Source organism: Falco naumanni, chromosome 1 (assembly GCF_017639655.2).
Source record: "Falco naumanni isolate bFalNau1 chromosome 1, bFalNau1.pat, whole genome shotgun sequence".
Taxonomy (NCBI): Eukaryota; Metazoa; Chordata; class Aves; order Falconiformes; family Falconidae; genus Falco; species Falco naumanni.
The window spans coordinates 103,898,611-103,923,156 of NC_054054.1; the positions used below are offsets into that span (position 1 = coordinate 103,898,611).

At 50.3% G+C, this 24,546-nt stretch overlaps 2 protein-coding genes across 2 annotated transcripts in view; one reads left to right on the forward strand and one right to left on the reverse strand.

The window, feature by feature from the left end:
* The window catches only part of MYBBP1A (MYB binding protein 1a), a 61,494-nt gene extending 57,644 nt beyond the window's left edge, over window positions 1-3,850 (forward strand). Inside the window, exons 25-27 of the mRNA XM_040613661.1 lie at window positions 207-308; window positions 1,469-1,593; window positions 3,218-3,850. Coding sequence (XP_040469595.1) covers window positions 207-308; window positions 1,469-1,593; window positions 3,218-3,731 — 741 coding nt within the window. The 3' untranslated portion in view covers window positions 3,732-3,850. The remainder of the gene's footprint in view (window positions 1-206; window positions 309-1,468; window positions 1,594-3,217) is intronic.
* A 6,470-nt stretch (window positions 3,851-10,320) lies between these two features.
* Window positions 10,321-24,546, reverse strand: part of SPNS2 (sphingolipid transporter 2) — a 141,266-nt gene continuing 127,040 nt past the window's right edge. The window contains exons 12-13 of the mRNA XM_040613699.1: window positions 16,821-16,867; window positions 10,321-14,938 (exon numbers count right to left, since the gene is read on the reverse strand). Of these exons, the coding sequence (XP_040469633.1) occupies window positions 16,825-16,867 (43 nt within the window). The 3' untranslated portion in view covers window positions 10,321-14,938; window positions 16,821-16,824. The remainder of the gene's footprint in view (window positions 14,939-16,820; window positions 16,868-24,546) is intronic.

Below are 24,546 nucleotides of genomic sequence, written 5' to 3' on the forward strand. Positions count from 1 at the left end.
TGTTTCTTAGTTAACCTGGGCATCAGCCGCTTCCACCACGTACCCTCCCGAGCATTTCCAGAGTTTGGTGGGGTTTGTGTTCCAGAGTTATTTTGGTGACAGGTTAATCTCGCCAGTCGTTCCTCATTTCTACTTTCTCCTGAGAAGGGTAATTTGTTTCCCCATATAATGCATGCTTCTTCTCGATCTTCCCATTTAATCTGCAGAGTTTGAAAATGGTTGGCAAGTGTATCGTGAAGGCTGAGAAAGAGAAAGTTGCCAGGAGCTTGGAGCTGTTGAACTTTCTCCTCAAAACTGTGACGGAGCAGGTGAGTGCATGACCCCATGTGTGGCAGATGGCTGTTCTGAATACCCCCAAGGCCTCTTTTAAATGTCACACTCGGATTTTACCTTGTGGCTGCTACATCCCACCTGATTTCTTACCAAAGGTACCCCTAGAGGGAATGCCTGGCTGAATGTGAGGACAGAAAAGCCCTCGTGTCTGAAGGAGTGATCCATAGCTCTTACGAGCTGATCTCCAGGAGCTCGTTGAAGGATTTGTGCAGTGTTCTGCAAACACATGTGGCATTTCCTTTCTTATCAGCAGAAATACAGCCTGGGATACAGTGGCGGTGAGCTGGATTTTGTCCCAGATGATTGCTGTGGCCGATCCACTGAACCCCAGAGATTTTGATTCCCAAAACCTGAGACTTGTTCGGAAGCTTTGTGAGCAGGAGTGAAGCTTTGTTCCGGAGCTTTGTCTTCCCTAATGAAAAACAGGTTTTTTTGAACACGAGAAGATTTTCTGTAGGTGAAAAGTAAGTCTCCAGCATGGTCTTATTTACTGGAGCAAAATACCATAAGCAGCAGAATTGCTGAAGCCCAGTTTCCTACTGATAAGCACTGAGCTCACACCACAGCCTGTTTCTTTGTGAAGACCTAATAGGAAAGTGGGTGGAGGAGAGAAATTATTTCCAAGGCTCTTGTAGGAACTGAATAGCCTTTGAGACACCCCTTACTGTCAGGTTTTACTGAAATTAGCCAGTGGGTTACTGAAGAGGCAGCCAGAGGCAGTGTGATTGTGGTCTTTCGAAACCAGACTGAAAATACTGCTGCTTTTCTTTTAGATTGGTACATAGTCTTGTGTTGTCTTCCCCCTGCTCCCAGCCATGGACTGGAAAGGAAAGAGGACCGAAGGACCTTTCAGTCCCTTTTGTGCCCGTACAGTTCTAGCTGTTAGACTCACACCTTTCATGCTAGAGCCCAGTTTTCAAGCAAACTCTGTACCTGATGGCGTGGTGTGACCTGACTCACCGATTTTTGCCCCCAAACTGAAGTGTCGCATTTGGGCTTAGGGTAGTGGCTTGGAGAAGCCAGGCAGGATTGGTTATTCCTGCCATAGTCTTATCCTGAGGGCGGCCTGTGCCCTGCTGCTGTGACTGCCCCTTCTGAGTTCGCTCTGTGGATTGTTTGTGCTTCCCTCTTACAGAAGCTGCGTGTAAAGTTGACGGAGTTGGACAAAGTGCTGGTAGCTCTGAACCAGCCAGAAGGCATTGGGAATTCAGCACGTCTCGACTCTCTCTACTGGAATGTCATGCGCTGGCTGAATTACACGTATGTATGCTTGGCACTCTGGCTTCTCGGCTTGCCTGGGAGACTGCCTGCCTGTCTGCTTGTCCTTGTTGATGTGGGGAAGTAGGAAGAGAAAGGAAGTCAAGGCAGTGTGGACTGATTCTGCAAATGTGAGGCTGGAGGGAATGAGCAGCTGTCCTGGGAAATGACTGGATACCAGAGAGTACATGCCAGGACCTTCAGTCCTTTCCAGTGATTTTGGGGCTCCTTAGTGTCTGGATCGCCAGCCTGATGCTTGGAGTGGTGGCCTTGCAGCTCTGAAAGCTGAAGAGCATTCAGTGTTTATGCTTTAGTGCTCCCGCATTAAGTGGCTGCTGGAGTTGATTTTTGCTTTGGGGCAACAAAAAAATGACGTAGGATCTTTTCCTCCTTTCTACCAATAGCTTGCAATCAGAACTTTGGTTTCCCCTTCCTGCTGGCAGTATTTAGTGAGACACACAGCATCAGGGAATGCTGGGTGCTCTGCTTATGACCGGGAGCTGTGGTCCCAGTGTGTGGGTGGCCCGGTCTGTGGTATCTCAGCCCAGCAAGAGGCTGTGAGGGAAATGCCTGCATGTAGCTCGCTGTGAGTGGGCTCACAGGCAGCGAGGAGTCACACAAGGCAGCTGAAGCTGTTGTTGTGGCCCCTTCTAACGCTTTGAGCAGGCTTGCAGGGCACGGTGGCCTCACCCAGCCTGATGACACAGCCCCAGGTCTCACACAGGTCCCCTGGCACTGTACTTCATGGTTTAGGAGCTAGTAGAGATGGCAGCTAGGAGGGGGATGGCTAAGGTAGGAAATGCTGAGCTTGTGCATGCTGTCAGAGGAAGGGATTGGGGTTCAGGGGTGCCGTCTTGCTGTGGCACGCAGAGATCCTTGTGCAGGTGAGTTGATACAAACCTACGGCAGGTGTAGTTTGTGCACAGGATCCTGGTGGAAGTGCTGAGAAGCAAGTGCCAACATCAGGTTGTCAGGATAGCATTTCTCCACCCTGAAGAGGCACAGCTTGAAAAACTCTCCGGAAAGCTTCCCAAGGGAAAGCAGGCCATGGAATTAGAGCCTGGTTCCTTCTCAGGACTCCTGTGTGGGGGCTGAGCTGGTGCGGAGCAGCCTAGGCTGGGTGGCGGTGAAGGTGCTGAGGGACTCTGTCAGAGAAAGGCAGCAGCGGGGGCTGTCATGCGTGCGTGCAAAGGCTGCCTAGATGAGACCGCAGTGGTCTGTTGGGGGTTCTTGCTGGAAGACCCCTTGGGATTCTCAGCGCAATGAAGGCCTTGCAGGGGCCGTTGCCTTGGACAGACAGACAGTGTCTCGGTAGCCCTGCACAGGGCCACAGGCCGGTGTGCTTGAGAAGGTGGTAAGTACAGCGTTACCTGGTCTGTGGAATCGAGATTCTTCCTCAAGTCTCCGTGTCCCTTCCTGAGTCCTGGTGTGGCTCCTGCTGTTCATTGAACTAGCCCCTGTGCGGACTGAGGACCACTTCCAGGGATAACGCTCATCCCTGCAGCATGCCTGTGCTTCCTGTGCCTTTCTTGTGCTTCTGCCTATCCATGGGCTGCCTGTAGCATGGATCACATTGTTCCCTGGCTGTAAACTAAGTTGCTTTTGATTTTTGGTGCTCTCTTTGCAGGAAGCCCAAGAAGGAGAAGACAGCCAATAAGCCTGCACAGGAAGCAGAGCCACTGAAGCGGAAGAAGAAAGGCTTCCTGCCGGAGACCAAGAAGCGCAAGAATCGCAAGAAAGGCACCCAGAAGAATGGAGTAGCACCAGTAACTAGTGAAGATGGAGTACAAGCAGCTCCAGAGGAGCAGCCTCTGGGAGCAGAAACCCCCAAAAAGAAGAAAGGCCTTGTGCCCGTTAGCAGCAAACGCGAGAGTCAGAACAGAGCGATCAGGGAGAATGGAGTGGCGGTGGTGGGCGGTGGGGAGGAAGCTGTTAATGGAGGAGATGCTGTGGCTGACAAGAAGAAGAAGAAGAAGAAGAAGAGGATGAACAGAAAGAGAAAAGGTGATGCAGGCAATGAAGCTGAGCAGGTTCCAGCTGCAAAGAAAACCAAGGGGAGTGTCAGCCAGGAGACCCAGCAGAAGCAGGGCAAAGCCAAGAAGAAAAGAAAAGAGAAAAAAACTCCAGTGTCACAGCAGTAAGCTCCAGGGACTCACACAGGCCTGACATGGCTAGTGTGGCTCAGAAGACTGTTTTAATACCTTTTATAACTATAGTTTTTATGTCCTTCATGGGTTTAAATAAACTTCCATGATGCTGAGCTCTAAAGCTGCAGGTCTGACTTGTGCGGAGGGTTCAACTTAGAGCAAAGGGAGCTTCAGGAGGTCACTTTTCCCCCAGGCTCTGGTAGATGCCCACTTTCTCTTCTCTGACAGTGCCAAGCAGCCTGTGCTGGGGAGCACAGACTCCTGTCTCCATAATTTCCCAAGGCAGAAGTGAAAGGCTTGTTTGGATTTCTTGGGGAGTTGCAGTAGGTGCGTTGGCACTGCTGAATTGTGCAGTCAAGCCCTGCGGGAGGTGCAGAAGTAACTCCTAAAGGCTTGTTTCTGTCCTGCCCAGCCCCAGTAGTACTCACAGCTTTTCCAGTCTTGGAGTTGCTGTCTCTTAAATGCTTGGAGTTAAAGAGTCTTGCACATGCGTATTCTGGGTCATATATATCCGATTTGGCTACTCGGGTAACTACCATCATCTGGCTTTTTTGCCTTTTTGCTGCTGGGTGCAGGAGAGGTGATGGTCCCTGTGGTAGCATAGGGACATCGATAAAACAGTGAAACAATTGAAATGATTGATTTGCTCATCTGCCAGGCCAGCAGGCTTTGTGCAGCCATGCAGGGTACCTGTTACCAGCAGGCTTACAACAGTCTATGAAGGTGACTGCTTGGAATTGTATCTGATGAATTATCCCCAGGCTCCTGAACGACAGGTCGCCATCACCCCTTTGGAGGGTGCCACAGCCAGGTATCCGATGTGTTGGGTACCTGGTTCTTAGTGGGAGCTGAGTCTCCAAGTGTTTGAAACCCTACTCATGTTGTAGTTGCCTCTAAAGGCTCCTCGTTCCTTTCCTCGCCCCCATCTGCTGACCACCTTGCTCCTGAGGCCGGAAGGTCTGCCTTGCTGGCCGGCCCCGACTCCTCTCCCGGCATCCGAGGGGAGCAGTCCCTGTGGAGGCCCAGGCACCGTCCTTTCTCCTGCTGAGGAGTTTGGTGCTGGCTCCTGTCGGAAGCCGGCAGCTGCTGGCGGAGTGGAGGGCCCTAGAGCAGGGCTGTTCCTGCTGTGCCTTAGGCTCTTGTCCCGCAGGTGGGTCTGTACCACCAGACATAGATAAGGGCACTGGAAATGTCATGTTGCTTTTGGAGGGAGCGAGAGATGAGCTGCAAAGGGCTGTTTGCCCTTGGCTATTTATCTGCCTTTGCAATGATCCTTTTCTCAAATGGCATAAAACTCTCCGGGAGACAGCTGCTGGCAGAAACGCAAACACGTTCAATTATAGACCCCGGGTGGGTGCAGCCCTCTTCTCATTTCCATGTCACAGCAGTGATCCCACAAGCTCTGCCGCGCATCCTAAGGAGTGCGCTGGCTCCTGTTGGCCCGTGAGGGCCGGAGGTAACGCGCTGACCTGCTGGCAGGGTTCAGCAGAGAACGTCCTTCCTTTCCCTGCCTTCTGCTTTCTGCCTTCACAGCTGGTTTCCCCTGGCACTGAGGGGAGGCAGGGCTGAGGAGCAACAACAAACAAAGCCTTGCGCGTCCCGGATGAGGAGGAGGAGGCAGACTGGAGCTGGGCTCTGCAAGTCAAGTGTCTTCAGGTAGTGGCAGAGATGGGGGCAGGAGGCGAAGGGGAGCCCTGCAAGGTTGCCGGTGCCCTTAGCGTGTGAAGGGAAGCTCTCCTTCGCCCGCACATGCTAACTGTTGGCCTGCAGCCTCAGCACGGCTTGCAGAAGCCACTGGTCCCCAAGCAGGATGGAGGCTTAGGCTGCAGGTGTGTGGCCAGGACGATACAGATCAGACCCGCAGGGAAGTGGCTCTGTGTGGTGCTCCCACGCTTGGCTGAGCGATTTGGGCTGGATTTGTCCTGCTGGACCTTCTCCCAAGCCACTTGCTAATCTGAAGGTTGTTGTAGGGTCTCGATGGGGATAGCTGCCGTTGCAGCCTGCAGAAGAGCTGCAAGTCTTTGTTCCCAGTCAGAAGGTATTGGCAATTATTAGTGCCAGTCTTGTCGCCAGGAAAAAGGGTGCCTCTGCTTCAAAGGGGGCTGTTGGCACTGGAGGTGCTGACCTGCCACTGCCATTTAGTGCCGAAAGCTGGTTCATTGCCTTGGTAAAACCTCAATCCCAGCTAAGCCCCTCCAGATGTCTCCTGAGTGATGACTTTTTGTATATTATGCAAACGAAGCATACAAGAGGCCAGCAGGTCAAGGCCATCCATGTTTAATGATCCAGAGATGCTCTGAAGGGGAGCAGGGGTTTCAAATCTGGACACTGTCTTCGCTAATGATTTGTTTTCTTCTTTCTGTGCCTGTAAGTAGGACATCCTGGGACTTTGTACCACTGCCCCTGCAGAACTGGAGGAGAAACGGTATGTAGGTGTGGAGGGTGGGAAGCAAAGTGGGCACACAGGTACATGGGTCTCTTGGGAGTGGGAAGACAGCGTTGGAGCCCACTGGGCTGTACTGTGGCTTCACATTAGGAGCTTTTGCCCCTGTGATCCTTTTGCAGTGAAGCCTCGTCTGCCTACAAGTGTTTCTCCCCCTCAGCTGGCACGGTTTCTGCCCCATAGAGCATGCTGAATTGGTTTAAGGACCAGTTGAGCTCTCCATCACTTGCAGGCTCAGAGATGCAATCACAGACAAGCTGTGGGACAGCAGAAGGTCCTGGTGAAAGTAACAGTGTTGGAGAAAAAGAGCCTTTCATGGTGTTGCCAGCAGAGCTGCTGTGGCAGGCTGAAGCCTGCTTCCCCTGCCCGTGGCACGTGGCAGGGCCAGTGCTTTTGCTAGGGATGGGCACCGCTTGCTGTCTCTGCTCTTTCTACCTTGCTGGTGCCAATACAGGACTCGTGTAAATAGCAGGTTTTCTTCAGAGCTCAGTGTAGAGCTGGATGAGAGCTCCCTCCAGGCAGCAAAGGGAGGGGACCTTCACCTGTCTGCAGAGAGCCCATCCGCCTGGCACCCCAGAGCCACCACGTGCCTGCTGTGGCCACTGCTGCTGGGTGAGTCCCTGCCCGCGTGAGCTGGGGCCACGGAGGCTAGCTGAGCCACTTGGGATATCCGCCAGGGTCACAGAGGCGAAGAGTTCGTGTGCATCAGTTTGTCACTGATCATTTTGTCATTTGGGGCAGAGACCAGGGAAGAGGCAAAGCGCGAGGCCCAGGCCGTGCCAGCTCTTGTTTCTGACAGAAAGATGGCAGCTGGGTGGTGCCAGCAGAGCAGAGGCTGACGGACCTTGCCGGGGGGGAGGCTGCCGAGCTCGGGTGTGTGTTGAGCCTCCAGCACCCGCAGGAGGGGAGAAGGAACAGGAGAGCTGTGAGGCATTGTGCGAGTTGTGCTGTGGTAACAACTCCTTCGCCAATTAAATTACCCGACATTAGGCTGGCTTTGATGCAGGGTTTATAGAACACAGTCACTAATCCACCAAGTCAAATCGTGTTTCACCGGCACGCACTTGTGCCTTTTAACAATCACAAAGGTTTAGTTTTCCTTTTTTTCATGTCCTGTCTGTTGCTGGACCTTTAGGGCTTTAGGGGATAAGAGGATGCTTTGATTTTAATGAAGCCTTTTCTTTTCGGCCGTCCTGGGCTCAGAGGCTCTTCAGCGGTGATAAGAGCTCCAGGGTTCTTCTGAACCAAGAAAACAGCCGCGGGCCCTGGGGCACTGAGCAGAGGGCAGCTCCTCTGGGCTGCGGTGCTGGGGGCTGGGAGGCCGGGCAGCAGCAGGGCTGAACCGCCTCTCCCAGCCCGGTGCCTGCTTCTTGTGTGCAGGCTGTTTTAACCGAAGGTGCCAGGGTTTGCTGGCGAGGGGTGTTCTGCCTGTGACTGGCAGCGAAGTCGGTGCTGAATCGCTAGCGGAGGATGGGGACAGGGCGTAAAGGCTGGGACAATGCGGCGCTGGGCAGCGCGGCTGCGTGTCACAGTCAGGTGAAGCTGGGCAGTAAAAAAAAAAAAGAGATTACAAATCTACCTGTCCTAAACTAAGCCTGTGCTGGAACAGCCGTGATCAGGTCTCTGTCCTCCCTCTGAATCTCATCCTTGCAGATGAGATCAGTCTTGATCCGACTGGATCTGTCTGCGGCTTTCAAACCTCTGCCACGGCAGGAGGCCCTGCAGGGTCAAGGTGAACAGTCGCTGGGCTAGCGGGGCTGCCGGGGAAGTACCTGCCCTGTAGCCGTGGGGTCTTGCTGATGCAGGAGAAGCCCGGGGTTGTAGTGCCAGTGTGGGGGGTGTCACACAGCAGCGCAGGGCACTGGCACAGATGTGTCACGGGTGGCCAGTATGCTTCAGAGCATCGATGCTAAGGGGCACATAGTAGCTGTGATCACCTCGCCAGCAGCCGCTCCTCTTCCAGAGGAAAGCAGCTGCAATAGCTTTTACTTTGAAGTGTGGGACAACAAAACCAAAGCTATTTTTTTCCCCCCGAGTTGCTCTTGCTGCCATGAGTCCCAAGTTTACTTCCAGCTGTTCCAGACTTGTGTAAAATACAGCCTGGGGCAGACTCAAGACATACCGGAGACACCTAAAAGACAGGCAAGGCAAGACATATGCCTGGTCTTCAGAAGCACTTCATGTGAGTCCAGCCTGCAGAACGGTGAGCTGTGGTTTTATTTTTCTCCCTCTCTCAGGTAAGGGAGAACCTGTCCTCCCCAGGTTGTAGTGGAAGCAGGGCTCAATGGCAACATTTCCCTGCTGTCTCTTAAAGGAGTAATTCCATAGAATCAGAAGCCCTCAACCTGGGGTGTTAACGCAGATTGTAGCATTCTGCTTTGTGCCGTGAGACTAGAGGAGGCAGCACGTGCTCTGGGGGTGGCAGGACTCTCCCAGTCGCTCGGTGCTGGTTTGGATTGGGGCAGTGGCTCTCCCAACAGCCTGGCTGTGCTCTGCTGGGTGTCCCGGCTGGCCGGCCACATGGAACCTCTGCCCCGGCACCCAGCAAACGGGTTCGCTTTCTGGCCCTTCTCGGCAGCGGGAAGCCTGGCTGCAGGGATTTCCTCCTGGCTTGCATCTGTTGGTCATCGCATCTAGCCACAGAGATGGCTGACCCGACTTCTAGCGAGATAAACGTCGTGTCCTTTTAAGCTTCCTTCAAATGCTAACGCTTCAGTGTTTTAGTTTTGATGTAATATACTATGTGTTGTACAGAGATTTTGCCAGGGACACTAGGAGATGGTTACAGCATGTTGGGAGCTGATCTGGAGCGGGACTCGGGACCTCTTTGTACAGCCGTGGTGAAGGCACCAGCAGTCGGGCCAGGACACCCAGGGCATAAATGGCATCGGCTTGGACAAGCCAGCTCGGGCTTCCCAAGGTGACGCGCAGCTCGGCTGTCAGCACGTGCTGGAGGTGGTCAGTGTAGTCACCCTGTGCAAGCCCGTGCAGAGGGCCTCGGGGACAGCTCTGCAGAAGCAGCGTGTGTGTGTGTGTGTGGGGGTTACAGAAAGGGATGGCTGCGGGGGGAGGCTGGAAGAGCGAGAGGAGTGTGTGTGCGCACACATGCATGTGTATGTCCATGATTATTTATTTTTTTTAAACAGTGAACAGTACAGTCACATTAGCAGTTGTTGGTTGATGGAAGCTAAAGCTGCTGAGCTTCAAAGCTTAGCTGCTGGAACATCAGAATTTTCAAAATTATGCCTAATTGAGTCATTTACACAGTACACTTAAGCTGAAAGCCCTGAGATGCACTACTAGAATCGATCAGGGTTTATTGTTTAAGTGACAAATGCTTTGCTGGCAGGGGTGTCCTGGCTGGGACACTTTTGCGGCGCTGAAGGAAAAGAACACTGACGGCAGACGCTGCAGGGCGCTGCAGGAGAGGGCTCTTCCACAGCTGGCAAGGGGCGACTCAGACCTTGTCTGTGCTGCCACCGCAGCCCAAGGCAGGAGAGCAGGTGGGCCGCAGTGCTGCTGGAGCAGCAGGAACAGCCCCTTCGCTCCTTCTGGCCACGAGAGCCGGCAGGCGCAGCTGGTGCAGGATCCTTGGTGCCTGCCATGGCTGCCACTTGGGGATGAATTTCCTGGCATGCTTCCTGCGCGCCCAGCCCGCCGCTACCACTGCGTTAGCCGTTTCCATCAGTCAGATCAGCCAGGTCGTGTAGCTCTGACAGGCGTTGCTGCTGTGCAGTGAGGGGCCTGGAAGGCGATGGAGCAGGACCCTGCCTCTGTGCCCGCCACCAGTTCCTTCCTCCCTGCTCTGATCCTGGCCTGGATCCAGGCAGCCAACTCCAGGGGGAAAAGGAGGCTGTCACCCACCACCCCTCTGCCCTTCCCTGCTCGAGGTGGTACTTTTTGAACAAGCTGCAGGCAGGCTGGTGTCCAGGTGGGTTCATCGCTCTCTACATCAAAGTGCTCCCGGTAGGAGCTGTGTGGCTGGTGGAGCTCAGGCAGCCTTGTCCCAGGGACCAGCCCTGCAGCCAGCAGCCCCAGGAGCGTGCAAGCAGAGCACGGGGTGTGACACAAGAAAGGGAGCCAGGAGGTATGTTTTAAATACTTTTATTTCTTAATTTACATAAAGGTATATATTTGGCTTATTTATCTTTTTTTTTTATACTCTGAGATTCACAATCAATTGCTCTTAAAAAATAAAATAGTCATTTGCTTCTGAAAGAAATCAGAAAACTATTTTATACTCCTCCCTTGTATAACAAGAAAATATACTAATACTCCCGTACATCACACAGTAAAAGTGATTGTAAGTGCTGGTTTATCAAACAATAAAGCAAATGGAAAAGAAAACAGACAATTAGGACAGAGGGTGCACAGAGGAATTCTGCTTTCCAGAGTACAGCCATTCATTTACAGGGTTCAGTCACCCTGAGGTGACTCTTAGCTACTCTGTGAAGGGGGAGAGGCTCTTGGGGTCACTCCGCGAGCGGCGGCAGCAGGAGGTGTTGTAGTTACTTGGGCTGGCAGTTTGCTGCCTTTGGGTCACCGTCTTGCCTCTCTGTGCAGTTCCCATTACCTGTTTCCCTCGCTGTGTACAAGTCACCTAATTGCTTCTGTAGTGGCTGCATGGGTGGAAATGCAGTTTATGTGTGGAGGGAGTTCACGGTGGCTTTAAAAAACCAGACTGTTTATGGAGTGGAGTGGAAGAGAGCCCTCATGACTAACTGAGGGCGTCCTGGACCCTCCCTGGCGCGCTCCGGACACCCTGCACGGACCCTGATGAATGCAGCAAAGTGCGGGGAGAGGGGACGGAGCCTGCGCCTTGCAGCAAACCATGGGAGGCCCTCGGCCATGGGAGACCTTCGGCCCTCGGGCAGAGGTGGGGAACCGGGGCAGGGCACTGGGGAAGGACCAGTCGCAGCCCAAAGGAACAGGGGGAGGCAGCAGGTACCAGGGAGTGGGGGCAAGACACAGCAGCACCAGCCGATAACCTGGAGACCTTTCCCCTCGCTTGGCAGCCTGTCCTGAGGAGACGTGCCTGTGCTGGGGTGGGGGTGTGCGTAGTGCTCGCCGCCTTTTTGGTAGTATTGTCCCATATGTTCTCAAATGCATTCAAGGGCTCCTGTTTGTGTACTCTGATTTTCAGACATTCACATGAAGTGATTTTGCGTGCAAGAGATCGGTGGCTTTACAGGTATTTCTGTCCTTATTGGGCCTCTTTAATTTTGTGGTGAAGTTTAGAACCACAGACACGATGTTGATGTCTTGAACAACTACTTATTTAAGTAACAGGCTGAAATCTTTCTTCATTTGATGTGATGGATACTAAAATACAGAGCTACCTCATCAGAAACTAATTCTCTTTTCCTATTAAAAGCCTTTCTTTATAAAACCAGAAATACTAGTTTTAACGAGGGTTCTTACCAGCTTGGATACAAGTAATGTGCATTCAGTCTAGATTTCCATTCTCATTCCAGAAATACTTCCCGTGTGTGTAGCAAACATTGTTCCACTGCTCCTAAACTGCTCCACAAGGTCAACAGCGAACAGCTTCCAGGGCTGGGACATCCATACCCACGCAAAATGGAATCACAGGGGAAACCCACACAGTATTGCTGGCTAAGCCCGGAGCTCAGCACCAGTGTAACACAACACTGTAAGTCTTGTTTTAACAATACAGAAGTTCTGGCCTCTACTAGAGTACAGAAACATGACGTCGCTCGTTTATACAGCGAGTATCTCAGCTTGGCACATACAGAAACTGAGGTTAGGCGGTGGCTTTCCCCACGTCATCACCGGCAGAAATGGCGCGATGTCCTGGGACAGGGAACAGTGCCTTCAAGTCCGGGGAAGGGGTTTACATGGCAACATAGATCCAGTTTGTTTGGTAATACGTACGTTTCATGTCCAGACTGGATGGATCTCTTATTGCCTTAATCTATGGACCCTCGATCTAAGTGAGCTGGCTTCCCTCTAATAGATGAAATACCTTTATAGAGCACTAACTGCACAATTCCTCACAGCTAAACCAAGAAACACTCAACAAGAAATGCAGCCTTTTGGCTTCTGGCCATTTGACTATGGGTCATCAACGTGTAAAGGAGCAGCAGCGTCCGCAGGAGGTGGAAAGGCTGAGTTTCCATTCTGTTCATCTCTGAGCTGTCATAGCTGCTGCTTTGGCTTCCTTCTCTTAGCCGGGAACATGTGGGAGCAGGGACTCAGGGATCCCTTGGCGTGGAACTGCTGCAGGTAGGACTCGCTTCTAACTCCCTTGCTTGCTCCCTTCCCTCTTTCCTTGTTGAAAAAAGCCACCGCAACCTCCTTCACACGCACAGGAGGTAAAGCTGGCCTCCCGCAGCAGCGCTGTGCTTCTCTAACCGGGGTTGGGGCTTGTCACGAACGAGCAGAGCTAGTGAAATCACAAAACACTGCAGTTCCCTTTTCATTTTTGACTCCTGAGAATTAAGTTTAAGGACAATTCCTAATCTCCGGACTTCAGCAGGAATGCTTCATGTTGTTAACGGTAAATGCTACAACTGAGAGAGCCTATCGGAAAAGGAATTTAGGAAGCGTGGCTAATCTTCTTTGGTCTCCAAGATGAAATGACTGATTGTTAGGTTGCTTTTTGTTTCTTTTTAAACAGCTTAACATAACAAGGAATTTCTTAATGGGAATCAGAAATTCATGTGCCTTTAAAGCCAAGTGTTTGGCTCCTAGACTACAGAGGCGGTATTTCCCCTACAAATGTAAATAGTGGCACGAGGTGGGAAATGAAGCATTGTTTTGGATTTGCTTTGCTTTATTATTTCTAGCACCCACTTGCTGTTCTCCAGAGGATGCCCAGGCACTCGAGGAAAATTTCTGGCTCTGGTTGTTTAGCCAAATCTTAAAGCTATTGTTAAGGGATTCTGGGTGACAGAGCAACCTTTGCAGAAGAGTCCTGTGGAGTCTGACGAGGAGGAAAGGCTCACGTTGTTACAGGAGTCACCCTCAGAACCCATCTACCTGGGCAGAGACTGGCTGTGCAGTGAGTAGTAACCGGTTTGCTGGTACCTGGAGTTACTGAGCATCTATACTACAATGCTGTTCTCTAGGTCCTAGCACATCCTGGAAGTGAACGGCAGAGAAACCCCAGATTTGCTAACGGTACCTTCCCGTGTCTGAGCAAACTTACACCGCGGTCGGGACAGCCAGTTTCCAGACTTAACTCACATCCAGTCCCCGTCTGGCTTTTCCTTTGCTGATTTAGTCCTATTTGCAGCCCAACTGCAGCCACTTGTTAAACATGAGCACAAGGGTGAGGGGCATTCACCCGCTCGAGATGTGTGCTAAGCTGGAGGGGGGGGATCTAAACTTGCGGGAGACGCCTAAACAGAAAAAAGGGGAGTGAGGAGTTCACGGAACCAACGCTCTTTCTCTGGAAGCCTGACTCCTTCTCCAGGACCTGCCTTTCCCACGCTGTTGCACCATCAACCTGACCTAGCATAAATCCGGCGTGTGGAGGCAAAGCGCAGGAAGCAAGACTCAGCGAAACGGCGCCCTGACTGCTTTGCAGACACGTGCTTCTGCGTTTGAGACCAACACAGGTCAGACGCTGGCCTTGTATATTAAAGATCTCAGATGCATCTTCATAAAGGTAAACGCGACACCCTGGTAAGAGCAGCCCCGGGACTGTGCAGGGGGTTGGGCATGCATTAACCTAAACATCGCTCCAAAGGAAACCGCTACGGTAGAGTATCAGCCACCTGCTTTGAGAATACTGACAGGGAGAATTAGCATTGACGATACACGTGATGCGATATGCATGTAAACAAAGCACGATGTCACTGGCACAGCAGTATTGCACTACCAGGCCCTAGGTAAAGCAACTCAGCCAGCTGGATTTTGGTATTTTAAAAACCTGTGAACCTCCTAGGCAAGGCTGAATTTAGCCTATCAAGCAGACTCTAGAGCCCCTAGGTATTTCTGCCCAAAGTTCTTCTGGGCCTTTCTGTAACAACCACCAGCATACCCAGTGCAGCGAAACTCTCTCCTCTGTCCCATTGCTCAGCCTCAGGTGACGGGTAAGTCACCCTCTGGCAGTCTTCCTATGGTGCCCTTGCAGGGCCTGATCCCAGGGCACCGAGATGAGGAGAGCTGTAGACATTACTCATGTCTGGTATGGTTGCACAGGCAGCTCCAGATTTTAAATGTTTAAATAAAAACTGTTTATCTAAATATATATATATATATATATCTGTCATCTAATGTCTTCGGCAGAGATAAAGCATCTTATGACATATTTAAATAAAAAATAATAATCTGAATTAAGCCTTCAGTGTTAAAGAAAAGGTGATGTACAGGATAGGTCCCCAACTAGTGCAGTCTCTGGGAGTGCTGACAGAACAGCAGCATTCAATAGGACATAAGTTGCCCTATAAACAATGCGGACTTTGTTGGCTACAACTAAAACCATATACAGAATCTACAGTCACTCACTTGGGTGGCACATTTTGGGTCCAGTGGACAGTTGCTTCCAATGGTCAGAGGAACCTGTGAACGTCCTTATGCTTATAAAGTTCTTGTGTTCCAGGCTGCCCTGCTCACCTCCGAGTGCCTGGCCCCGCAGGCTGGAGCGGTGCGATTGATTTGGTGCTGGATAACCCTGCCAGGGTGCTGTGGAGCTGAAGGATCCACCGGTTTCCAGTACAGAAGGGCTTTGAGCTTGAGATTGTTGTGATGGTGGTGGGAGCAGGAGTTCACTTGTTTCCTTCACTGGCAGCTGCGAACAAGGGAGGAGAAGGTGGTGGTTAATGGGGTAGTCACGGCAATGGATCGGTAATCGTGAACTCACGCGCCCCAGCTTTGTGGCAGAGGCCAGCGAAGAGAGCCCTTGCCTCCATGGAAGCTGGTGGCTAGCAAAGCGTGACCAGCGTGGAGAAAACACTTTGGGATGGACTGTAGTCTTTTGGGATGGGAAATAGGAATGCACCGAGATCCAGGCACAGCCTGCTCGAGGACTGAACCAGCAGCAGGTTCAGACTCTTGTCTGTAGTATTCAAGGGCATCACCCACGTCTTGTCTATGTTAGTTGTGTAGATACAGCTTTTGGTGATGTGATCTGAAACAGCTCAGCAGGTAATGGTTAATTTTTGCTGGACTGTTTTTAACCCCATCAATTAACTAAAAAAACCCAGGGCCCTCCTCTTGCCTTAAATTGTCATTTTCAAAACTGCTGTCTTTTGGAGAGCCCAGCTGGCAGCCTCGCTGCTGCTGAGGCAGAGCGGACACTGGCTTTCCCCCAGCACGTGGCGGGACCCCCTTGCTTTAAAGAGCGGTCTCAGCACATCTATTGACCGGCGAGGTACCCCTTGTGTACGCTGTGGCACATCCAAGCGGCCAGCAGCTTGCCTAGATGAAGTGGAGAGGCTAACAACCAGTTCTCTCACCACAGGATTTCTGTGGGAGGGTCTGCGCTCCACCTTACGCAGGAAATTGCCCCTGACCTTAAAAATCCCTGTCTGCTGAGCTACAGATCAATTCCCTGCGATGATGGTTGGGTTTCCCTCAACCTGTGTACAACTGGACCAAAAGAGAAGAAAGTACAACGAAAAACCTGGGTGTGGACAGGACCCAAGTGTCTTTTATAAGACCCAGTCTTTTATAAGGCGAGTCTCAGCATCAGCAACACCACCAAATAGTTCCTCCCAGATCTTTTGAGGCTTTTTTTTGTTTGTTTTTTAAAACCCACCCTTTATCTAAAAGCTACTGATAAATAATGTGTGAGTACACGTCCAGCCCAGAGACTACAAGGTACAGGCAGGCCTATCCTAGCCTTAGTTTACAGCAGAATACACTCCCCTCTGTGGAAATAACACATCTGCTGTACTAGAGATTGCATTAAGTCCTTCCCCCCAAAAGGCCGTTCTTAAGTGTGTTATTGAATTCTGATTTTATGATTAGGCCTTCAATGCATTTAATTTATGGGAAAGAAATCTCCTCTTCAAAAACTTGCTTTAATTAATTTTGGCTACGGTAAAATGCTGGGAAGTGTTTATCAATTGTAGCAGCTCTGAGCGGCGGCGCTGTGACTGTTGGTGAGTGATAAGGATAGCACGAACACAAGGGAGAAGAAAGGGCAGCAGGAGGGGGACTCTCCCTCTGGCTCACTGCCGAGGTCTCAGCTCTGTCACCCTGGATCCAGGGTCACAGCGGGGGACAGTCCTAGCAACAGTGTGCAAGTTCACGCGCTGCCAGAAAATATTTTTCTGCAGAAAAGTCAGAATATGCTAGGAACGGTCATTTGATAGCGAGCCGACATTGGACCAGGAGCAATGCAGCAGGAGGTTTTATGAACGCCAGATACGTTCTAATTTCTGGTCTCAGACAACCACACCTGCTGCTGGTCAAGTCGACTGGAGCAGAATGGTCTTATCTGCTCCAAGAAGGGAGCACCAGGTTTCTGGAAGCAACTTGCTACAACAAAGGACACTTGAGCTGACCCCTGGTTTCCCTGTTCTGATTCCGATTTGGGTTAAGGGTAGCAGAGGTGTGAGCCATGGCTGTCTGAGGCTAACTTTCCAATTTATAAGGAAAGAAATCGGTTGACAGGGGTTCTGGAGCACGTGGGTAGCTTAAAACCAGTTGCTGTGTGGGTCACTTACCATCTCAGACTTTCACAGAGGCTGGTGGCATCACGAGTTGACTGACCCTGGTGAAGGAAAAACAAAAGTGACATGTGAAAGCTGCAATTAGCAAAGAAACAGGCTCCTAAAAACATAGCAGCCTATTAAATCCAGGTTCCTGTCGCTTAACAATTTCTAAAGAGCTAGGACAGTAATAACTGTCCTGCACAGGAGCGTAAAGCTGAAACCCTTTCACACAGCGGTGCCTGATAGCGATTCTGACAATGATAGCTGGAACATGCCAAGTAACGTTGCTGACACTAATTGACAAGGATTTGGGAAGGTCCCAAATGCATCCAGGCACAGCAATTGTTTCCCGAAGCCAGTAACGAGGTTGTTTATACAGTGGCTGTTGAATGGTGTCCTTCAGTCTGACAGCATAAATGTAAACAGTCACCACTGATAAAAATTAAATTAAGTAAAAAGGAGCTGTCTTTCAGTTCTCAGCTCCTGAAGACCTGCTGCTGTTGCAGACAGCTGCTCCCGAGGGATGGATGGAGACTGCAGTGGCACCAGGCAGGAGCTGGTCTCGGCAAGGTGCTGCCCTGCACCTCCGGCCGCCGAGGGGAACAGCACCAGTTTGCTCGGCGGGGTACCCGGGCAAAAGGCAGCAACAGGTTTTACAAAGTTCGTGCCTTAGACCTGCTCCTCCTCAGGGCGCTACATGCCCTGCGCGTTCAGCCCTCCTCGTGGGCCGCAGCAGGTCACCTCGCCTCTCCCCGACACCGCTGTGCCTTCCTGGGCTGTGGTGGCTTGGGGACAGGGACACACTCCTGAGACGGCGCTAAGCACAGCCAGGCCCCTGTCTGGGCCATAAGAAGGACAAGTAAGACCTTGGGGACTTATTTTCTATCTTGGATGCTCATTGACCTCACTGGGAGCTCCTAGGTCCTTGCAATACGCTGGAAACCCCACCCCCACCCCTCACCCAGGGACCTGGCCTGACACTGCCATGCTGAGCTGCTTTCACCCAAATGCACTTGGCCAACAAGAGGATAAATCTGAGTCACAAAGGAGGAGTCTTTCGGCTTTACTAACTTCAAATAACAAATAAACAGTAGCCTTTTATACCTCAAAAGATGGCACGGGTTGCCATCACATGCAAAAGAACAGCTACTTTCCGATTCAGCGAAAAACTTGGGCAGGTTTACAGGGGAGAGGACAGAAACCATCACGGCCTGAGGTCCCACCAGGTAAGAACTTCTCAGTGAAACATCATTTTCCTTTGGAAAATGTTGCTTCATTAAAAGTCACCTGTGGCTTTTCCCCAGACCTCATACCCCACGCGGGACACACTTTTTTGCTGAAAAGGTATGATGCTGGATTCAATGTGTTCCAGGATAAAAATTCACCAGTGGCTAGGGGACACCTTGCGAGAAATCTCTGCATCAGAAAGCGGCCCAGTTCAACCTACAGCTCTTAACCTCACACCAGCCTCGCAGGAGATTTGTCTCTGAGATGCACAGAAGCCTCTGGACCTTTTCAGGCTATAAACAAATATTTTTGATGCAGGAGCTGCTAGAAAGTTTCTTTGTAGAACTGTCATTCTCGGTAACCCCACTGCTTCGGCCATGACATTGTGTCGGACGTGGCGGTGTGCTTTAACAGTCAGAATCCAGCGGGGAGAGAAAACACAGCGCCCTGTACCACCACAGGCAACCTCGGTAGGAAGCAAACTGATAGGTTAGGAAACCATCACAGGATACCAGACCTCCAGATGTTCGAATGTGCCGTAACGTTTGAAAGTCAAGTCCCTTAGCATGTAACTCATGCCACATTTTTACATACACATTTACACGAAAAAAAGTTCGTTTTGCCGTTAGTTTCTCTTTAGCACAGGGAGGCCACCTACACTGCTGACGGATGAACTGGGAATACACACACAACTGTCCCTCCTGTGTCACTCAGAGTTCAGCCCCCTCCACGGTAACAGGTACCTCCCACATCAGTACGTATGTTGTCATCCCCCCCAGTCATGAGACTTACTCGGTCTTTGCATTTTAACACGTTTCTCCCCACTTGGCTTTATCTCTGTTTTGCAGATGGGAACGGAGGCCCGGAGGGGCTAATCCTGAAATGCATTTACAAGATTTCACAGGACATTAGACCCACGTGCCTTGAGAAGCTGCTGGGGCGAGAAGTGGCTTTCAGGGCTCACAGAGGAAGCCAGTGGGCGGGCAGAGGAGGGGGCTGAAACAGCCCCCCCCCCGGGTTTGGGACGGTGCAAACTCCCTGCAGCTTCTCCCTGAATCTGTCGGAGACGGCGGGCGCTGACGTAGGCACAGCCTGGTTGCAGGGGGCTCAGCTTACAGGTGGCAGCAGGTCAGCTGTGAATTTTTTATCATGGTTTTTTTTCCAAGCAAAACCACTAATAATAAATTTTAGATTCTCTTAGGTGGTTAAAATGTAGTACATGGACTTAAGCTCACAAGGCTCAAGAGCATCTAAATCCCTGTTTCGGTCCCACTCGCCTCTCTAGTAACGATAATCCCACACTGAATAGATTGTCGCTTCCGATTTGGTGGTATCTGCTGGGTAAACACTGGATCCTAAATTGTTCTATTTTCTTTGCAGTGTTTTTTCAAGATTGTGAATGTTTTCTTTCCTTGAAGAGAGCAGGGTGGGAACCAGTCTCTTGTTTCCTGAGGGGGAGGAAACTTACCCAAATTGCCTTTCAAGAACAGAAGCCGTACAACTTTTTTTTGTTGTTTTTTACGGGCTCCTCCAGCAGTTAAAAATGTGGCTGACTCCTTCTAACCCCATCATTTCCTCTCCTGTCAAACCTAAATATTTCTCCTAGATCCTATCAAACCGATTCCATGTAGTGTGACAGGATCTATAATTCTAAAGTATTTATAAGACTGTCTGTTTAATATTAACTACATGCTCTAGAGCTGTTAAATATTTATACTATGTAAAATGGATCTAATCTCACAGCACCTCCGCCAGTTAGAGTACTGCATAAGAAAAAGACGACGAAATTAAGACAACAGGTGAGTGGCCAGGATTTTTTACAGGTCAGCTATACTCTACTTATCTCAGGAACTGTGCAGAGATGTTCTCCAAATACTGTGTCCCCTTCAGTCCAGCTGGCCACCAAGCCAACAGATCGTGGAGGTTACAACCTGTAGGACAGCCAGCGCTGCTGTGCAGTTCCTGGCACAGTCTGAGCCCTGTGTGGCCACTGAAAAAAAGAGTTTTTTGCTGCCCACATCCAATCCAGGAATGCTCTGCTCCACCCTGTGCCAGCAAGAATAAAACCCAGATCTCCCTCCTCACCTGCAGCTCCATCTGCTCCAGCAATTTCAGGTGAAGCTGTGAGAAGCAGTGGCGGGATATACGTCCCACCGACTTGCCGTAACATATAGGCTACTAAACGTTTGAGCTCCATGAATGTGTCAGCTCTGTTCATGAGCTCAAACTCCAGCAAGTAACAGGACAGCAAGAAGGAGCACACACTTCGGTACGTGCAGCACCATCATGTGCAAGACTCCAAGAGAAAGGCTGTGCTTACATAAAGCTTTTGTGAATGCTGCCAACACCATTTAATGTTAAGTTTCATACAGAACTTGAACAACACACATATTTCAGTATCCTACAGCTTTCCGAAAGCCCTGCGTTCTTGCTATCTAAGCAAGTCAGGCTCTGGCTTTTGTAACCAAGAAGCATATTAGGAAATAACATCCTAATTTTTATAGCCTGCTGTACTTAACATCACTTAACTTTCACAACCAACAATAAAATGCTTTGGTGGGTTCCTTCTAGCCTGCAAATAACTCGTTTTTTGACTAGCAGGAGCTCGTTCAGCAGATGAGTATTGGGGCTACAGGGGCAGCTAGATCACCGGCCTCAGCAACAGCTCTTGCCTGTGATCAAGGATCCTTCTTCCTTTTATTTCACTGGAGAGAATTCTGTGTTTCTGAAGCACCGTGCAACATGCTACAACTTGCTGCTTGAAGCAGCGCTTTAGGAAGGGGTACCAGCCTTCTGAACCTCCTCAGATGTTGCTGGGGGCTGGGGGGGGGTAAAACCTCTCCAAAAGGCTTTGCGAACACACCAAAATGAGAAAACTTGGGTGATGCAATGTTTACATGGACAGACATCCCTGAAAGGTAATGAGACTTTATGGCCCTACATCTACAAAAAACAAATTTCTTTTTCAAATACAGCTAGTTAAAGGGGTGGGTTTTCTTGGCATGGAAGGATTAGAGCCAATGACACACTCCACCTGCGTTACCAGTGATGACTTGCAGCCCAGCCAGGTGTGGCGTTCTGCAAATCCTGTTGCTGAAATGCATCAGCAGCATTCAGACCTAATGTTGCTGTCTGAACCCGTGCAAGAACAGAGGCTATGGATCATCATCTGCAGCTCCACACCTGTATGACTTTAAATGTAAGAGTGAATTTTATGGACTGATAAATAAACACAGGAAGCCGCTTGCACTCAAGGTCAGCTCATGCTGCTGCTGTCGCTGTTCCTGCAGATAACCAACAAAATAGGGCGTGGGAGAGCTGGGGCAGCCTTCCACACTGGGTTTCTTGATCTCCAAATGCACCCGACCACCGGTCCATCAGGTAAGTTAAAATCTTCGGGTAGAAGTAACACTGTCACAGTGGCCTCCCTGACGCAAGAGGACACGTGTAGTTGCAGCTGGAGGGAGGAAGGAGATCAGCAAGGCAGAGGAGGACAGAGGGGACTACGGCACAGGCTGTCTCTGCACAGTAGCCACCTCCTCGTTCACCAGCCATGGTTCAGAGAGGGCGAAACGTCAGGAAAGTGTATGTTCCACATACTGGCCTCACTTCATCCACCACCGCGTTACTGCAGGGATCAATCGCTTTAAAGAAATCCTTGCTGAAGCCGAGTGCCAAAACAATTCACAATTTAGTAGACAAAGGAGGGAAATGGACACAAGTTTACAGACCATCCCGCTCATATTTTCCATCTCTGGCTGCATACTGTCAACACCCTCATCAACAGAGTCAGCTTTGAGGGGATGGAGTGCTTACTGCAGCTGTCCTGCCAGCAATACAAAGCGGTAACACAGGACAGGGAACACCTTAGCGACACATCCAAGCATCCCTCGTACCTTGGCACACCTCATTCGTGCTCTGCACAGACCCTCCCGCTTTGTCTCACCGGTATTTCACCACCTGGGGACTTACAGCTGCATTTCACTGGGATTTTGTCACCCTGAGGACTTTGAATCGGTCAAACTCCATGAAAAGCACCAGGTTTTATCGAGTAACACACAGGGTCACACGTGCGGCACTGAGCTCACACGAAGATTTCTGCCCCTGAAACAAATCAAAGTCGTCCATGGCTATTCTGCTTCCTCCTATTATTGTGCTCACCGCAGAAGCTGCCTTACCTATTTGCAGTGTCCTCTCTCAGCCTGGCTCCCTACACGCACGGGAGTGTAACGTACTGGTCCCAGCCATGCCTCATTGTTTTGCCAGATGCTTTATGAGGAGCACAACCAGCAGGCTGGAGGCTCCAGTTCCAGTGTGCAGCTTTTCTGCCTTTCATGATACAGAGTTTTTAATCAAGCGGTGCAGAATGTACATTAGCCATTACTGTCCCCCAGTAATTAAGCACAGCTGCCGTTTGCACCTGCAGTTGGAAGGGGCTGGCTTTGCTTCCCTGCTCCACAACAGACTTCTCCCGGGATGCTGAACAAACTGCTAGGTGCGCTGGTGCCTCCGTCTCCTCCCTAAAAACTGGCTGCAGAACATCAAACCTTCGTGCAAAACCTGTTGCCTTCTGAGCAGGGTGTAAAACCAGCCAAATCAAGGATTGCTGCCAGAGAGCACGTCCTGTTTGAACTGAACCGAAGCTATTTTGATAGTGAACTCAGTAACTTTGGGACAAAGACGCCCATGAATAACTGCCTTACTGCAGAAATTTGGTGCTTTGATTTAAAAGGCTCCTACTATGCTGCAGCTGAAAAACTGACTGGAAGTGAAGATGCATGAAACATAAGCAATAATAATACATCAACCTAGAAAGCTCCCAGTGAGTGGTACCGGGACAGGACTGGCACAGCTAAAAATAGTCTACGCACTGAGCTCCCTGATGCATCGTGACAGGTTCATCCAGCCTCCCAAGAACAGGGTCTGTTTGATGAAATAAAACAGTTTCTGTTTGAGGTCAGTTTACAACAGGAATAGGAACACTAATAACAAAGAATCGGGCAGAGAAGTAGCTCGCATTGGAGTAAGAAACCATTACTTCAATTAGCTCTGCTGCCTGCTTGTGCTCACTCATTTCTACCCAGGGAGGAAGCCCGGGGCTTGTGTAAATCTGAAGCACTTCAAGGCTCAGGCAGGATGGGGTTGTGTGCATCCCCCGGCCCCTGGCACAGAGCTGCCCTTCCCTCTGGAGGCAGCAGCGGGTCCTGAGCTGCAGCTCTGGTGGAGACAGCCCGATGGGAGCTGCATGCTGGTGACGACAGGTGCTCCACCAGCTGCGCTGAAGAAATGAATTGGCTTAGATCCCCTTTTCTTCCTGCACGTCAGTGGGTTTAGCAAATGGAATATGATAATCGTGTACAGCAAATACACTTTTTTTTTTCTCTATTTGGTACAGCCCCGTAAAGCTGTGCAGGCTATGTTAGTATTTTCCATCTGTTCATTTAATCTAGGTGCTGAGCATATTTGCCTCCAGAGGAAGAAACATAGGTCAGCTTCTATTTTTCCTCTTTCGCAGATCTTGACAGAGGAGAAAACTGGCATAAAGAAAAAATCAATAACCTTTCCTTCTATTTTTCTGGGCAGCTGCAACAGAGCAGATGTGAAGGCAAGCGGGTAACAGCCCTCATTAGGGTATCGAGGACCTGGATGGAAACAAACTCCAGAGATCGGTCTGCCTTACCGCTCTGCATCGGTACACTGATGTAGACTCCTGAAGTTCATGAAGACATGGGTCTCTGAAGCCCTCAAACCCTGGTGCCTGAGTCCATCCCTGGATGTATAATTCTGCCAGATATTGATGGGCTCACAATTCACGTGGCAGGATTTTTAGTGCCATGGAAGAGGTGGGTAACATCATACTCTTGTGTCCACTGAAATAATGGAGCAAAGGGGAAGTGGAGGGTCTTCCAATTATTTTTTTTTTGCCATGATTGAATGGGAAAGAGGATAAAGCATGACATAAAAAGCAAATATGATCTAATTAAACCTTTAAACAAAAAATCCCGTAGAACTTCCTGATGCCACTTGATTAGAAACATACTTCCTACCCTCCAAAATAACTGCCTCAGGATACAGCTCTTTCCACCAACTTCTAAGCTACCAGGTATGGAACCATCCTTCTGTTTTGCTGCACTGTAACAGTCTGGGCAAGCCCCATCTGGCACGTGGCAGCGGTCTGGCAGCAACTTTAGCAATGACCAAGCCAAAGCCCTTATGACACTCCTTGTTGAGGCACTGAAAGTAATACTCCAACCATTTTGTCCCCGTTTCACTTAAAGATGCCATTCAAGCAAAGGACTCAATCAGAAGTAAATAACTATAACACACCTACAAGTCCCAGCTTGCTGAAAATCTGCCTTGCAGATTTCTCCACTCAAAGAGGTCACCTACTACTGATAATAGTCAGTACCTTCCTAAGATGCTCTGCGGCTGTGACAGGCTTCAGGAAACACACTAGCAGGGCTGATTTTTTTTCATGATTTTTTCTATTTCCTTGTGTCAAAAAGGGTTT